Genomic DNA, 16,532 nt, shown 5'->3' with positions numbered 1-16,532 from the left:
TCTAAGTTCACACTTTCATATTTTTAAGTGACTGCTTGGCTCTGTTATATACTGCAGGTGATATACCTTGTGTTTGCGTCTCACTGCTAATGCTCTCTCTTGACTTGAAATAAAAGCTGCAAATGAAGGGTACCTCCCTCTCTCCAGAGTCTAAGTCAACCATCATCTTGAGAAATATGAGGTTAAGTTCAGATTTCTTTTGTCTACTCCAGCGTAGACCTGGAGTCGCGCACTGGCTGCTGCTGCCGTGCTGCTAAGACATCTGTTTTTTGCGGTGATTCCTTTCTCTCCATGAGCCATCTGCATGGCCCTGCAGCTCCGTGGGGTGCTTCCAGAGGGGAGATTTGAGCTTGTTCCCTTCCAACACAGCAAGGACAGGGAGCATTGCAGCTGCCTGATAAGGGACACATGCTCAAACGCAGCACAGGCCAGCAGGGCAGCAAAGCACAACGTGGCCCAGCAGTGGCAAACGTCCCCTCCGCTCCATGCCAGTGTCTTCCCCACAGCTGAAGAGTGAAAAGCCAGCACCGTTCAGTATTTCAGATAGAAGGTTACAGGTGCTTTCTTTCTTTTTTAGTTTCGTACACATAGCTGAAAAGCAGGAAGGATATGGCCCTGCCCAGCAGTCTGAGAGCAGTATTGCTTCAGTTAAATGCGGAGGTGGGCTGCACAGTGCCATTGTAATTGGGGACTGCTTCATGAAAACACTTTTCTTCTGGTCTGCTCCTTGAGTAGCTGTCTTTGTCCCACCTCTTCCATACCATCTTTGGCAGCAGCAGTTCTCCACCTTTTCATTTTCTCCTCCTTCCTTTTCAGTGTTAGTCTGGGCTGAAGATGCTGTAATACGCTGAGTAAACACAGTTATATTGTCTGGGACCTACTCAGAAAACCCAATTCTGTGATGGTTGGGTGGTTACATTTAAGCAGGATTTGGCAGGAAATTGGCTGAAGAGTGTGATTTATTGCTGGATCTTGAAGACCTGCAGAGCAAGGATGAAGGTGTGTGTCCTGGGGAACAGTCATGGCTAGTTCAGGGACAGGCAAGGTCACTTGGCCATGGCTGTAGTTTGGATTAATGCACCACAGTAATTGTCAAAATAGCAAGACTGGCCTCTCCTTTACTCTTTTCTTCAGTGCTTGGGCAGAGAAGGAGGGGGAAAAGAGGGAGAGACTTTCTGTGCTGTATTGTCAGAATGCCGCCATGTGGGTCTGTGCCATTTGGGAGGATTTTTGCCACGTGTGAGACGAGGAAAAGACTTGGAGAGACTTAAATCTAGGAATTGCCCAATGGGCTGACCCCCGAGGTTTTGCATAGCTTGGAGTCGTATAAATACACTTCTGCTGTTCTTCAGTAAGACTCTGGCTTGTGCAAGATATAATTAAGCCCTGTATGTTATGTCAACTGTATTTGCCTTTTTCTAACCAAAGAAATACTGCTTCCTTCTAAAAGTAATTAAATATTGAAGGAACAAAGTAAGGTGTCTTATATACTGCTTTAAATTTCTTCTCAGTGTAGCAGAAAGAAAATTGAATAAGCACACATTTCTGTTTTAGTAAAATATTTGGTTGGAAATTCATCTAATGTTAATGTAAGCTGAACTCTGGTTCAAAACAGAGAGAGCTAAGCTTTTTAAAATTCATATCCCTTCTTTCTAAAAGCCTTATTAGTGTGTGGTTTGAGGCTGGAAAAATATGGAAAACAAGACTAATGACAAGGTTATAAGCAGTTTTATTGTGGGTCCCTATAGCAGGCATCCGACTTGTGTTTTATTTAAATGCTTGTGCTTTTTGCAAGCAAAATAATCCTTTGTTTACTAAAGAAATAAATATGATTATAAAATTATTTTAAAAAATAATAGTGTTTGTGCTAAAAAAAACCCCAAAACCTAACAATATACAGTTCAATGTGTTTCAGGCCATGACCCTAATATACTACATTTTGTGGCTTTTACTAGAAGCAGATTTCACACTTGGTTTTGTGTAGTATAATATGACTCAAGCAGAACTACATAATTTTTTTAAAGACATTTCAGACTGTTGTGTAATATTCAGGATATGGAGATGGCAAATATGGGAGAGAAAGAAGGAGGTGACATGAGAGAGGGAGAGAGACCAACTCTCTGTTCTGGCGCATACATCCATTTCCATTTTTGTAAATTTGTGACTGATTTTGTGAAAATGCTGAGCAGTTCCCAGACATTATAAATAATTGGCATGAAATTTGCCATACAGCACCTACTGATCTCTGTTTGCTGGCACCTACAGCACAAACAGGTCCTTCTGCCTTGCTCGCCCATCCTCTGTGTTTCTGTAGGCTTCTCCATGACTGATGGCCCTCAGCTGGGGCAGCCCCACTGTGTGACGGGAGGCTTGCTGCCCCGCTGAATCACCTCTGAAAGGATAAATCAGAATTTAGTTCACAATTATCCATGGATTAAAGCTTCATGAAAACATGATTAGCCCTCCTGGAGTGGCCATTATTAGACATTTGGTTTATTGTGCAGGTTAATACAGAATAAGTGTTAGAGGAGAAGTCGACGTTGTTGGGATACTGGCTGAGGTCATGGGGGACCAGAAGTGAGGTCGCTGCTCTGCTGCAAATTCCTGGTGCGTTCTGGGGGGAGCAAACCCAGTCTCCTGTAGCCTGCCTGCAAAATGGAGGCAGTGGTCTACTTCCCAGGAGGGCGCAGAGGATAAACCCCGCAATACATGATCCTTTGGATTTGTGATCCTTTATTATCACAATATGTAAGACTGGAAGTCTGCGTAATGGGCTGGGAGAGCTTTGGTGGTGGCCAGCATGCTTTCAGGGTGGCAGATTAGTTCAGGATGGCTCCTGTTGGGATAGTTGTCCCCTTGTGTACTTTCATTGCAAAATCAGAGGTTTTGGTGTCTATACCCATGACTCAGATCCCACAGCTGTGCCATTACTCTCGGTGCAAGCTGACATTTTAATGGTGAGTGACCCAATACAATGACAGCTTCCCCTCCTTCATAGTGTTGGCCTTATAAATGTGGTAATTGCTTTAGATGACTGAATAACCTGGGCAAATCTGCAAATTTTCACTGTAACCACTGTAATGAAAGAATTCTAACTACTACATTAAAGTTTAATGTTAGTGGGATGAAATGATAGCAAAGAAGGTAAAAATGTATTTTATGATACGTGAAGCATACCTTTTCCCCTCCTCCCCAGCAAACACTTGAACGAAACTTTTTTCTGGTTAATACAAGTGACTCTAGGAACTTTTTTTGTTCAGTCTTGCAGGAAACCTGATAGCAATTCAATTAGAAAATGCAAATGAGGTCACATATTTCCCACAGGAGTGCTGAATTACCCCAGAGGAAACTGAGTGATATTCTAGCAAAACAATAAATACTTAAGATAAAGTTTCTTGTACTGTTCTTGTCTGGCTGCCTGTTGTTGCAATTGAAAGTATCAATCGGACCTGTGGGGATAATTTGGAAAGAAAAAGAGAAAGAAAGAAAAGAAAAGAAAAAAGTTTTTTATGAAATAATATAAAGTCCTTGTAGCTTGTGTCAGCATTTATGAAAGATAAACTTGAGTGGGATAAAGCTCCAGAAGAAAACAAAGTAAAGCCAGACTTTACTTACCTGGAATTAGCAGTGCAATGTCTTCTTTTCTAAGAGTGCATGCTACTATTTCTAACAGTTGGATATTGATTCAACCAGAAGTCTAAAAATGAAGATTATGTTTGTGAACAGTGACAGTGCTGAAGACTTCAATCTTCAGAGTGTCCTCCGTTTCTTAGTTGCAGAAACTCAAGTCTTCCTAAGTACGTGGATGGATATGTACCATTTGTCCTTCACTTCCCACACTACCCTCTGTGTCTGTACAGTCCAAGCTCCTCCTTGTCACTCCTTGCTAATCCACGTCCTCCGCTACCCATGTTGGCTTGTCCCATCTGAAGTTCTGGCCCACTCTTTCATATTAATCTTTTCTTTATTCTTCAGTGCTTGTATGTGTCTAAGCATGTTAAGGCATGTCTGGCAAATTTTCTTCTTTATTAGTTTATGTATTTTTCTGTAGTTCTCACGTCATGAGTTAAAATCAGGATCATAGAAATACAGCACAGAAAGGAATTCACAGCAAAAGAGCTTGGAGATACAGGATATATTCAGTACATGTAGGATGCCAGTCATCTGCTGCCAGTGACTTATTTTAGAAAAAAAAATATTGTTTTCTTTGAATCCTGTTTATGTCAGCCTAAGTTTCTCATTGTCTTAGCTTCTCACATTCTGAGCATGGAAGTATGTAAATTTTTGCAATGTTAAATCACTGGGAATTGTGCAATTAAAATCTTGCAAATGCATGGTTATGCAGCTAGTGTTTATAACATTGAGAACTACTGTCAAAAATCAATGCTCGCTTAAGCCCAGCTTGCGTTTTATTACGTCTCGTCTTATTTTGGGCTTCTTTCATAACCCAGGTATGAGTCCACAGCCATACAATATGAGTGTGAAAAGCTGATTCTTACAGCCAGGTTTTTTTTTTTTTTTATTTAAAGCCTTTAAATAACCATCTCTGGCATTTCACCTGGCTGAGATTTTAAATTCCAGTACAGCCTTTTATTGCTGATCACAAATACAAAGGCCTCTGGGCAAGGAAAGGCTTATTCAGCACTGATCTTGTTTATGACCTTGGTTATTGTGCTAGCCAGGATGCTCTGCACAGGGCCTGGGAGCAATGAAGATGTAGCCTTTCCTTGATGGAAGAAAATGACAGCTTAAGTGGGAGTTGTGCTTCCAGCGCTCCTGGTCTTCCTGATGCTCTCAAGTGGGTGTGCTTGGAAGAAATGGGAAAAAGAGCCACCGCATTTGTTCCCTTTCCTTCCTTCCCCTGCATTGGGATGAGATACTATATATGGCATCAGGGTGATGGAGTTTGCCCCATCAAACTGTGTTATCCCTAGAGAGGAGCTGAAGAAATGAGACTGTATTTGTCATCTTGCCTTTTTCTGGACATATTTATGCACATTTTAAGTACTGGATTGTTATGCTGGGGCTGTCCTGTTTGATGACCTCTGGGGGGGATCCAAGGTAGTAACTAAGTCCAGTAAAACGGCAGCCGGCATCATTTTTATTTCTGTATCCTCATCAGTGAAACAAGGCCTTGACTGATCACAGTCAGTCAGGCTAGATAGGTAACTTGTGAGACATTGTTTGGGGTTTTAGTAAATCAGATCCGTGGAACAGATCAGAAAGCAGATGACTAATAAATTAATATCATATAATTGTTACCAGTGAGACTGCTCATGTTAATTGTGGAAGTCTAATGAAGATGCATCAGGTGACCTTGTCTGACCTCATGCTTAAGTGAATTTGAACATCTAGCATTTAATCATTGCATGAGATGAAAATGCTGTTTGTGAAAACATGTGAACTTACTTGGCCTGATTTTCAGGTGTGTTGAATCACATTGCCTTGCACTGAAACCAAGATAAGATATGACATACAGGTGCTCATCGCCTTGGAAAATCAGCCCACTATGGGAAGTTTCCGAGTGCTGCACTTGCTGCATTTAGTTCTTAAATAGTCAGCATCTTACCAAGGGTCAGGCTCAAAGCCGTACTAGAAAGATCATCCGTAAGTGAAATTCACTGCAGATCTGTCTTCCTTCAAACAAAAAGAAGTCCTAAGGATTGAACTGCCTACGCAGAAATAAGTTTTTTCTGATAAAACAAAACCCTTGGACTGCTGCGTACTGCCTGCCTGTGATGTGTGCCTTGCCCTTGCGAGATCAAAGCCTTTGACCTCTGGTTTCACATTCTTTGTTGTTGACTGCTGAAGTCTGACTGCCACTTCCAAAAAATATTTTGGACTGAATCTCCTAAAAAAGCCTTCGCTGCTGTCGCAATCCATTGACAGTTGCGTGTAAACATGAGTTTGAGTAAAGACAAAAATTGCTTCGTGCATGCACATCCATTAAAATAAACTTTTTTTTAGGGGCTGTGAGGTGTCTTTTCTTTAGCCCAGCAAGCTGAGACAGCTTGGTAGTTACAAGCTCAGAGCGAAGAAGGGCATCAGTTCTTCCTGACCTCTGGAGGCCAGGTCCTTGCTCGCTGGACATGGTTCATGGTAGTGCAGCTGTGTCACGTTCTGCCCCTTCGGCACTGCCGGCTGGAGGAGTGAGGAGAACCAGCCAGGCGTGGGTGTCCAGCGTGGCAGGGTGGGCTGAGCGGGCTGTCATTACCACCAGTGAGGAGTGGGACTTCAAACACTGTCTCTGTCCAGCAAATCATTTAAACACACACTTAAATTTCATCATGCAAATGGAGATAAATTGAATGTGTTCACGTGTTCAAATTTAAGCATTTGCTTAGGTGCACTCCAGAATTGGGGAATAAAAGAAGAACAGCCTTTTCTCAAGAGCCTCTTGAAATAACCAAAGGATAACTTGAAAGGGCAAACTCGCATGCTAATACTGGGGAGAAGTACCAGAATGAATTACTTTGCTTTGTGCTAAAGTGGCAGCGGTCCTTGTGATCTCTTAAATCTCTTGTGATCTTTTTACTTGCAAACATTATGAAGAGAAGGAATATTGTTACATTTAATTCATTATGATTATTTTAATTCATGTATCTTTTGAACCTCATGGCTTTAGAAAAATAAAATGAGATTAAAATTTTTCACAGGCTTGTTAAGGGGTAGATTTGCTCCTGCTTCTTTCTGTGATGAAGAACAATTGTAGTAGGCAGAGTTCTAGAAGCAAAAGAAATGTGTTTTGGAACAATTTTTCAAATTATTTGTTAGGAGTTTTATCTGGGTAGAAGAACTCAGCTTGCTAGCCCAGATATTTCGCACATTTTTCTCGACAAGATATGTGAAGAATGAGAGCACTAATATCAAGCTGCAGTAACTGTTTTTACTTTACAGTATATGACGAGATCTACCACCTTTATTCCTGTCCTATAGGTATCTGAACAGGTAACAAGTATGTAGTATTCTGTAATTTAATAGCCACGCTCTTGAGAAGTACTTGTAGTTCTGAAGCCATTGTGTATGGCTTCTTCCAATTATGAGAATGACATTAACTTGAGGATAGAAGTGTCTTTTTGTAAACACTAGAAGGTAGAGTACAACAGTAATTTAGATGTTTCTTAAACAATCCTACCTAAGAAGCACTGTGAGATGAGATCGTACAAAGGGGATGTGAAAAGGTCAAGTTGATGTGGGGAACTTTACAAGGAAACAGCCTCATCAGAACTTTTCATGTTGGGATAAGATGTTCAAGCCTTAAAATGAGAAAGAAAAGTACATCGAGAGCTGTGCTTTGTGGATGATGTCATCTTCCTCTGTTCATTGAAGGCTCTTGTAATATACAGAGCCTGACAATGACAAGAAGAGTATCACAGATGCTTGAAACCTGTGGGAACCATAAAAGATTCCACCAAAGGCAGATGGATTTCTCATGTACCTGCTCTGGTATGCGATTCTTCCAGAGAATGGAAGAGGAAGAACATCATTTGAAATCTTGAAAGCAGTGCTCAGTCCAGGAGATACCTCTAATCATCAGTGCAGTGTGGTACCACAGAATAAGTTTCAGCACAGCTCTGCCTCTCCACCCCAGCCGAAACTGCCCTCACCTTAGAGATACCTTTCGCATTCCATGTCTGCTCAGTAATGAACGTGAGCGTGCGTTGCCTGCGGGTGTCCTTATTCTGCTAGTACAAAAGCAAAGCATATTGAAGTGCACTGGTAACTTACCAGACTTTAACTCACAATGGTGATAATTTACCAAACATTTAGGCAAACAGGTGTGGGTGGGTTCAGGTGATTTCTGAATTTCAATTAAATTGTATTGGGAAATCAGCATCTTCTGTCCCAGCGGGGGGTGACCTGGTCAGCAGCCACCAGAAAAGCCATGTTCTGGCTCAAGGCACAAGCTTGCATGTTAGCTGCAGCCTGTGTCTACAAGTTCCTTATCTGGGCCACTAACCTTGTTAGGTTTTCTGATCAAAAAGAATAGCCTAGATTTGTTTTTTTAAGTAAGAGTCTTCTATGGCAACGTTGTGGGTTTTGCCGAGAGCTAGTGGGTGTCTCTTTTCTCTGGAGTCCAGACTTAACTTTGCATTTAATTACAGTTGCCCACTAAGGGCCCTGCTGCATTTTTTGTAAAGAAAGGATCTTCTCCTGCCTGACTTACAAACCAGAGTGTTGTGTTCTCCCTATTTAAAAATTTCCTGCTTTTACCTGTTATTCTTCTTCAGCTTTTTTCTTGCTTTGCAGACCTAAAACACTACGGAACATTTTGATTCCTCAGTCACACTGATCGCGTTTCATTAGTTATATTGGATAAAATTTTCCAAAGTCTGCAAAGCCAGCCAGATACCTAACAACCTTAAATTTGCATGCATGCCTCATTTTTCAGCTATCAAGGAACAGTGCAGATACAGGTGGCTGCTCAGCTTTGACACAGACTCCTTGGGAGAGAGGGGCATTTGGCATGGCCAGTGCATGTGTGTGCATTTTACATGGCTCATTCTCCTCCTCTGGGGGCAGTAACTCTGTTAGATTTTAGTCAAACTTTTTCTTCCCTGTCAGCTGATGTGTTCTGGAAGCACATACATTTGCCAAATCTGACAGTTTTTCTTACTAATTGACTCTAATGTGAACTGCTCTATGCAGCGCCACTGCTAGCTGATAAAAAAAAAAGTAATGAATTTTTGCTTAACTAGCTGATTTAATTAAAATGTTTTATACTGTAATTGTATGGTTTCTATAAATGGAGAGGTAATTTTGTTTAATGAGTTCCTAACCAAACATAACATTCCTGACTGTATGTAGCCAGATTTGATAAAGGTCACAAACGCTGAAATTCCACTGTTTGCTTTTGTAAGTCATGATGATCAAACAGCTTGATTTGGCACTTGAAATATCCTGTCAGGATTGGTTCCCTCTATTCCTGTTTATACCAGAAATTATTAGATAGTTTTAGGAGCAGAGGGGGTTCTTCTCTGTATCTGAACACTGTTCATTATCTTTAAAGTGGAAGTCTACTGCCAAAATCACGTCTCATTGTCAATTAGTGGCTTCTCTGCAAACACATTAATTTAATGCCCCTGCTGAAGAACTGTGCACATTGGAACATCTTGCTGCTAAAACACTAGTTTTCAGAGCACTTTGACACAAATCATTCATGAATAGCAATTTATGCCGTGATGGTAATGGGACGTGACATGAAGCTATCTTTGATTAAATTTACCACAGCTTACAACTATTAGTAAATAGAGCTAATGTAGATAGTCATAACAGATTTCTGGAAGGTGGATAAGGAGAAAAACAGATTATGGATTCCTTACCTGTGCAGTTCCTAAAGAATGCCTTCACATAGATCGACTGTAGTAACAGTAAGTCTAAAATAAAAAAGTCTGATCTTCCTAAAACTATTTGTTTCTTGTCTCCAACTTTGGCAAATTCAGCAATGACCTAAATAGAAAAGAATCAATTACCCTAAAATAAATAAATTTGCCTTTTGTTCTGCAACCCTTTCATTATACTGTATGAGAACACAAAATGAAATATCTATCTCTGCTAAAAGATCAAAAACTTGGGAAACGGTGCATTTTGGGAAAAAAGGGCTCATTCGTCCTCCACTGCCATGCCTGATGTCAGCAAAATGTTGTCTCCTTAGAACAGAATTCATGCAAATGTTTATTTTGCAGCGCTCTCGTGTTCCCTTTGTTAAAGAACTAAGCTATATTTTCATTGTCTTACTTTCTGTTTGGTAAATATCATTTTCTCCTGTCCTTTCCACAGCTACCATGGAAACAAGCAAAAATGCTTCAGATTAAATATTTTTAAATAGATTTTTTTCTCAGTAGAAAATGGTACCAGTTTCCAAAATACGTATTGATGTAGGAGATGAAGAGGAATATGTTTGAGCAATGGACTTAAAGGTGGCTTTGTATCCCCTTGTATTGATAAAAATATATTAAAAACACGTAGCTTCAGTTAAACCCTAGGAGTGACACCAGAAACAAAGCAAGCCAAGTATTATTTCTTTTCTGAAAAATGTCTAGTGTGAAGTGTTAAAGATCCTGTAAAAATAATAAGACTGGCATATAAATAAAACACTGGTTAAATCGTAAATAATTTTGATACTTGGGAAATAAAAGCCTTATTACCTCTCCTCTGATCGCAGGTACTTTTTATTCCAAGTGCAAGAATAATATATTTTAGTGCTGAATCCTAGAGCATTTCATTTTGCAGGTTGAGCCCTATAAAATTAATAATCTCCAACAAACGTACCCTAAGACGCACTGTTATTTATATGCAGAGAATGGTGGCTTATTTACCCAAACATTAGAGTGATCCAAAATGTTCAGCTAAGCAGGAACACAAAATATGATGTTATATTATGTAAATGGGTTTGTGATACGCTCTGCTGGATAATAACTTCCAGATGTCTCTGTAGCCAGAGGCTGACGGATATCAAAGGCAGGTTGGCTGGGAGGGGAGACGTGCCAGCTGGCGAGACTGGCTACTGCTAAGTGTAGCGGAAGGAGAAAGCTGGTATTTCTTCACACTCACTGGTTTTATTTGTGGACTAGTGAAAAGTCAGTGACTCGCAGCCTTCTTTTCATGAGCAGAGATGGGGCTTGGGGGGCTATAGGTATCCCACATGTCCTGTTCTTCCAGTGAATTATTTTTCGACCTCTTTTGTGAGTAGGGGTTGAGTTTAGCCTGGGTCTCCCAACAAATGGAAGGCTGACAAGCCACGGAGTAACAGTGGCAGGAGCTCATAGACAGCCACTAGCTAGATGGTTATTCTGACTTACCTTTTATTGCCAGAGCTAAATGCAGACAAGGAATCTCCCCGAGCTCTCAATGCCATGGTGTAAATGGAGTTAGTCAGAGCACCATACAGCCTCACCAGTTTGGAGGAAGGTTTCCTAAATCTGTTTGGTTTTAAAGTCTGATAGTCCCTAGGGGTTTAGCTATGTGTCCTCTTCCGAATGCAGCAGGTTGTGTTCACCATCATTAAATGCAATGCTAGACTGAAAAGGGATTGGAAATTACTCCTGTAAGATGCCATTGAAGTCACTGACATGGACTTCAAGAAAGCCCTACACCTTCTGTGGAGCGACCTTTGAGAAGAAAGATCTTTGCACAGTCCTTCCAGATGAGACGGTGACTCCTTCAACATCGCATTGCTTTCTGAGAGCTCGACCTGTCATCTCAGTGAAGCGTTTCCAGTTGACTTCAGTATGTTTTTAATTGACTTTAACTGATAGCCCAAAAAACCCCAAAAGAGCGGCAAGGGGAATTGTAGGGTAGATTCTGCCACACTGTACTGCAGTTAATCTTCAGCTCATCAATGTGGCTTCCTGACCAAATTCAGAGAGGATGGTCTCTGAGAGACTCTTCCCCTGTCCTACAACTGCTCACAGCGAATATTGTAGTTGCACTTCTCAGAGAAAGAAGCATTTTATTAGCAGAAGATGCAATAGCTGCGTTATGATTTGCCCACGTTGGTGTTGTGCATACGTATGTTGCAGTTATGGGCCACAAGCCCATTGGAAGAGACATTGGACAAGTCAGAGCAAAGTGTTGATCCCAGGTTTGCAGAATGTAGGCTTTAAATAATACAGCTAGCACGGCACACTTTACATTGCTTCATTAGCAAGCTCTAAAAAATTCTGCCCTAATATGAATACTAAGGCATTAGATCATACTGAATCCAAATTCATGACAAATTTATATCCCAGCATGGTCTTTTCTTCTGTTGTTTTTCTTCATCCCACATTTTGTAATCACTTTTTCTCCTTGAACTTGAAGGTTTTCATCTGTTCTGGTTCAGCTGTATTTCTCTAGCTTATCAATGTCCTAAAGTAAGAGACAGGCATAATTACTACATTATCTGACTATTTTATATCCTCGTTTAATTGTCTGTCTGTTACCAAAGACCATGCTCACACGTTCCATGCTTGGTGTTTGATCCTGTTGTAACGAATTATAAATGTCACCATGTAATTTCCAGAATGGAGAGTGGATTTAATTTTCCACTGGGCATGTGTTTCATGGACTGGCTTCTCTGTTTTGCTGCAAACACCCATGATCCTTTTGCCATATGTAAGAGGGTGATGGCGCCTCACAAAAGCAACGGGAGGGATGTCACCCTAAAGCAGTAGCACTAGAGGTGCTCGATTTGTGAGAAGGACTATGGACAGACTGTGTTCTGATGACACTACAAAAGGTAGAGCAATATTTTATCTTTTGAAAATTTCTGCCTGAGATTCTGGAAAGCATATGGCCAGTAAGGCCATGAGAGAAGGAGCAGTTGTTGTCTCAGTGAAAACTGTTATTCAGCAAAAACAGAATTGTAAGCTGTATTTTATAATTAATTTAATTTGGTGTAACATTCTGCTTTTGAGTTGAACTTCAGATCTTTGCAAACTCAAAAGTACAGGAGAGTTTTCTAGGGCTCATAGTTAGTCGTTGCTGTTATTCCAGAGTTGTTCTTGGATGTTTCAGTCAGAGATCTGAATAGGTCTGGCATTTGTACTCACCAGACTTTGTTACTGCATTTGTCTCACAGCTTTTAAACAGCAGAAAACATGTACAACGTATTTAAACAACACCAGAGAAATTAAGGTCATGAGAATACATCGTCAACAAATGAAGATAAAAAAGAGCTGTTGTTTAAAAAAAAAAAAAAATTGTTGTTGCAAGACGCTTCTGAAATTCTACACACCAAATTCAGAGTCATGTTGATGATTTATTCTAATGTAGGAAAACATCAAGAGTGACAAGCAAGCTAGTCACTGTCTAGTCACCTGCCAGCAAATATTTCATAAAGACTAAAAAGGCTGGTACTGCCTTGCTGAGCTGACACTAATTATTTCAGTATACATGGAGCTTTGGGATTCATGTTAATTCTCAAGTCTGTCTTTAGTTCAGACTCATTCCACTGTGTAAACTCAGCAGAGCACAAATTATTTGACCATCCTTTCATAATCTGTCCCCACGCTCACTTGCCAATTATATAAACTGATCCAAATACCTGCTCTCAAAGGATCCCCATTTGGGAATCACAAGTCAATTGAAAAAAAAGGGGATATCCACTTTTCTGTAGCTCATGTCTGGTAGTCCTATTTCATGTTGACATTCATTTCTGGGTATCTTCTTTAGATAACATTGTTTTCATCAGTGTTCAGAAAAGATACCTTTCTGGTGATAAAACCCTTTTTAGATGAAAACTTTATCGGATATAGCATATTGCATCCCGTAGGAAGGATGAGCTCAACAGTACTTAACAATATCCTGAATATCCCGAGAAGGTCTCCCAGTGCCGCGTCATGATGCTGTTTCTTTGTTCATTACACACTTAAGTGAGTATTTTTGGAACAACATCTAAATATTGACAGTGGTATAGTGATCTTGCAGCAGCTTAGTGACAATGCTTGTTGAAGGTGTATAAAACAGCATTCAGGCAAACACAAAACAGCAGTCACCTTGGTGGCATGAGTTAGCATGAGAGAGGATTTGAGAAACGTGGCTATGTGTGTGACTGAAAAAGACCACATTTGTCTGTTCTGTGAAAATTCAGCTCTGGAACTGGCTCATTTGGAAGGTTTGCGGTAAAAATAGCTGCATTTTTGCACAAATGCTTCCAACCATTGCAGCCAGTGGATGTCTGCCCTCCACAGGTAACACAGATCGGAGCCATGATCAAGCTGTACGAGTGGCCTCCTTGCTGCGATGTCCAGCTTTCGGCATCCAGAAGGTCCACACAGCTTTGGAGCCACCACTCAGTTCCATATACTGTTTAGATTTCATATACTGTATAGTTTTTAGGTGACTGCCTGCTTCATTGCACTTCCAGATCAAGAACTGAAATGTACTAATAGATGGATTTACATCAAACTATAAACCCCGAAGCAGTGATTCCCACTGAAATCAGTGCCTACAGATAAATGCTTGCAAATGTTTGTAGGATGTTTGAGTTTGTATATTTTGAGTAAGACTAAAAGTGAGTGTGGCTTAAAATTGCAGGAGCCTCAAAAAATACTTTGCTGGTTTTTCCTGGTGTTCTTGGGTTGTGGGGTGTTGTTTTTTGGGTGGGGGTTTTTTTGAGAAAAATAGCTGAAAATTGTAAAACGCAGAGAATAGTGTTCCCACTGGATCTTACCTCAAATGAAGAGAATGTGGCTTACGATCTTTCTGATTTGTGAAAGTTTAAATGTTTTCTGGTGGGAGCGCAAGTCACCATATGGTAAAAAAAGCTTGTCTTTGTTAGCTGTCTTTTCTGCGGACTTGCCAGAAGTAATGCCTGGAATCCTAGAAGGCCACAAAGTATTTAAGTATTGGGACTGGGTAACCTCTGAAGAGCTTCTCCAAATCTACATTTCATTGATTCATCATTCTGTAAGGCAGACATTTTCTAATAATGAACCAGACTGTTTAAGTCCAAACCATGGTCTCGCCACTTCCATTTTTATGCCACAGCATTTTAATGTGTCCAACACCAAAGTATGCCATGGGCAAAATCCGTAGTTTAAAAAAAAATCACAAAGGACTCAAAAGCGCGCCAAATAATGAAAATTGTTTTCTAACTGAGATGTGTTACACTTCCCGGGCTGCATGGGGAGATGTGTGTTTGGGATTTGTGTTCAAAACCCAGCTCTTAGGAAAAGGTCATTCCTCATGAAGCACTAAGAAGTTGAACTAATTCACCTTTGCAGCCGTGGAGCTGACTCTCCCCGTGGTATGGTTTGTTTGGTTTGGTGGGATACGCCTGCAGAACCACAGACCGTGGTTCTGTAACCCTGTTAATGCCAAGGAGCAGGGTAACTTCATACTATAAAACTGGGCCCATGACATAGGCTGTAAAGGAATTCTGTCCCTTTTTTTGTGTTCTGGTAGGTTGCATTTATTAGAAATTTGCAGAAACTTCTTTACCCCAATGTGCCGCTAAAGCTCCCTGCTGCTGGTGTAATGAAGACGATATATTCTGGGAGGCATCTTGATTTGAGAGTGACAGCTCCATATATTTGTGAAAATGAAGTGGCAGCAGAGTTGCCAGTATATTGTGTCTTCATGGTGCAGCAATATATCATGTTAATAATTTTCAGTTACATGTGACCATTTGCACGCAGGGAAGCGCCGCTGTTGGGAGAAGTCCTAAGAAGTGAGGAAGAAGTTAACTGGTTTTGCTTTCTTGTTTCCAAAACAGCCAAAAGGAAGGAAGACTGTGCCCGGAGAACTGGCGCAGCAGCAAAGCGACACTCTACTCCCGTGGCGCCAGCATCACAGCGCTAACGGCCTGCGGCGGCAAAAGCGAGACTGGGTCATCCCACCGATCAACGTGCCAGAAAACTCCAGAGGACCCTTTCCGCAGCAGCTGGTTCGGGTAAGTTAAAAAAAGAAACAGAAATAATAATAATAATAATAATAATGGTAGTCTTTCAGTGGGTCTAGTGAAGTAGTAGGTGTGGTCCAAGCCCATGGCATGGGAAGTCTGGCTCAAAGCACAGGGTCTCTGCTCTTCCTCCCTCGTGCAAGAGAAGTTGCCTTTTACATGCTGCTGAAACACTTCTTTTCCAAAGTGACTTGCCCCAGTTTGCCCTCCCCCAGCTGAACGGCAGCCTAATCGCCTCCTTCCAGCCAGTCCCTCAAGAGACGCTGGCATTGCTGCCAAGATGGCACTTTGCCCACGCTCTCATCCAGAAAACGGCTGCAGGTGTAAAGCTGGGCTTGGTGACTCCCAGTGACGAGGGGGTGCTGCATCCTTCCCTTCCTTCGCAGAGCTGGAGTACAGATGCGTGGCGGGGCTCGAGGAGGTTGGCTGCCTGCCGCCGCTGCAGATGGATCCCTTACCCTCTGTATGTTGCTAGTTTCTTTCTTTACAAGGATGATCTCTGAGATCAAGTTTACCCATGTGGTTTTCTGTGATGATTACTGGATGACAGGAAAAGAAAAAGAAGGGAAAAGGGGCCTTTGACAGTCACATTTGGTTGATATATTATTGCCGTTGATAAGTGTTAGCAAAATACAAATACATGTTGCTATTCCTCTTGTGGGTGCTGGTTTCAGTTTTTGGAGCAGTAGAAAGATTAGCTGTAAAAAAAGAATTCCCTGGCAGACTTTCTCATCTGTTCCCTTGGAAGAAAATGGCGACAATTACAAAATTTCAGAACTTATTTTGAGCAACGGTGGTGTGTCATTGGCATCCCCTCTCAGGAAGTTCACCTAGTCATCTTGAAACAGTGCCTGCATTCAAATGAGTTGTCATCGTTACCTGTTTCACACTGATTAGCTGATACTCTTCTGCACAACCCATGTCTGGGAGGAAGAAAGGAGCTTGCTGAGTCCTTTAGAAGTTCAGGTGAATTTTGCAATGACTCATGCAATGACTGAAGGTGCGTGTTCCCAATTCACCAAGTATTGGGTAAACTTGAATTGTTGGTGTCATTTCTTTGTGCAATTAAGGAAGTACAACAAAGAATAAAAAAGTAGTAGGTGGCAAATATTTTTATGCCTGTCCTGGAAAAACAGGGAGGGAAGCC

The 16,532-nt window shown here is 41.2% G+C and overlaps 1 protein-coding gene across 1 annotated transcript in view; it reads left to right on the top strand.

Moving 5' to 3' along the window:
• CDH4 (cadherin 4) overlaps window positions 1-16,532 on the top strand; it is a 469,167-nt gene that overhangs the window by 287,010 nt on the left and 165,625 nt on the right. The window contains exon 4 of the mRNA XM_076352033.1: window positions 15,200-15,376. Within this exon, the coding sequence (XP_076208148.1) occupies window positions 15,200-15,376 (177 nt within the window). The remainder of the gene's footprint in view (window positions 1-15,199; window positions 15,377-16,532) is intronic.

The sequence above is a fragment of the Aptenodytes patagonicus genome, chromosome 14 (genome assembly GCF_965638725.1).
Source record: "Aptenodytes patagonicus chromosome 14, bAptPat1.pri.cur, whole genome shotgun sequence".
NCBI lineage: Eukaryota > Metazoa > Chordata > Aves > Sphenisciformes > Spheniscidae > Aptenodytes > Aptenodytes patagonicus.
The sequence above is the reverse complement of the archived record's forward strand: the minus strand, read 5'-3'. Positions and strand labels throughout refer to the sequence as shown.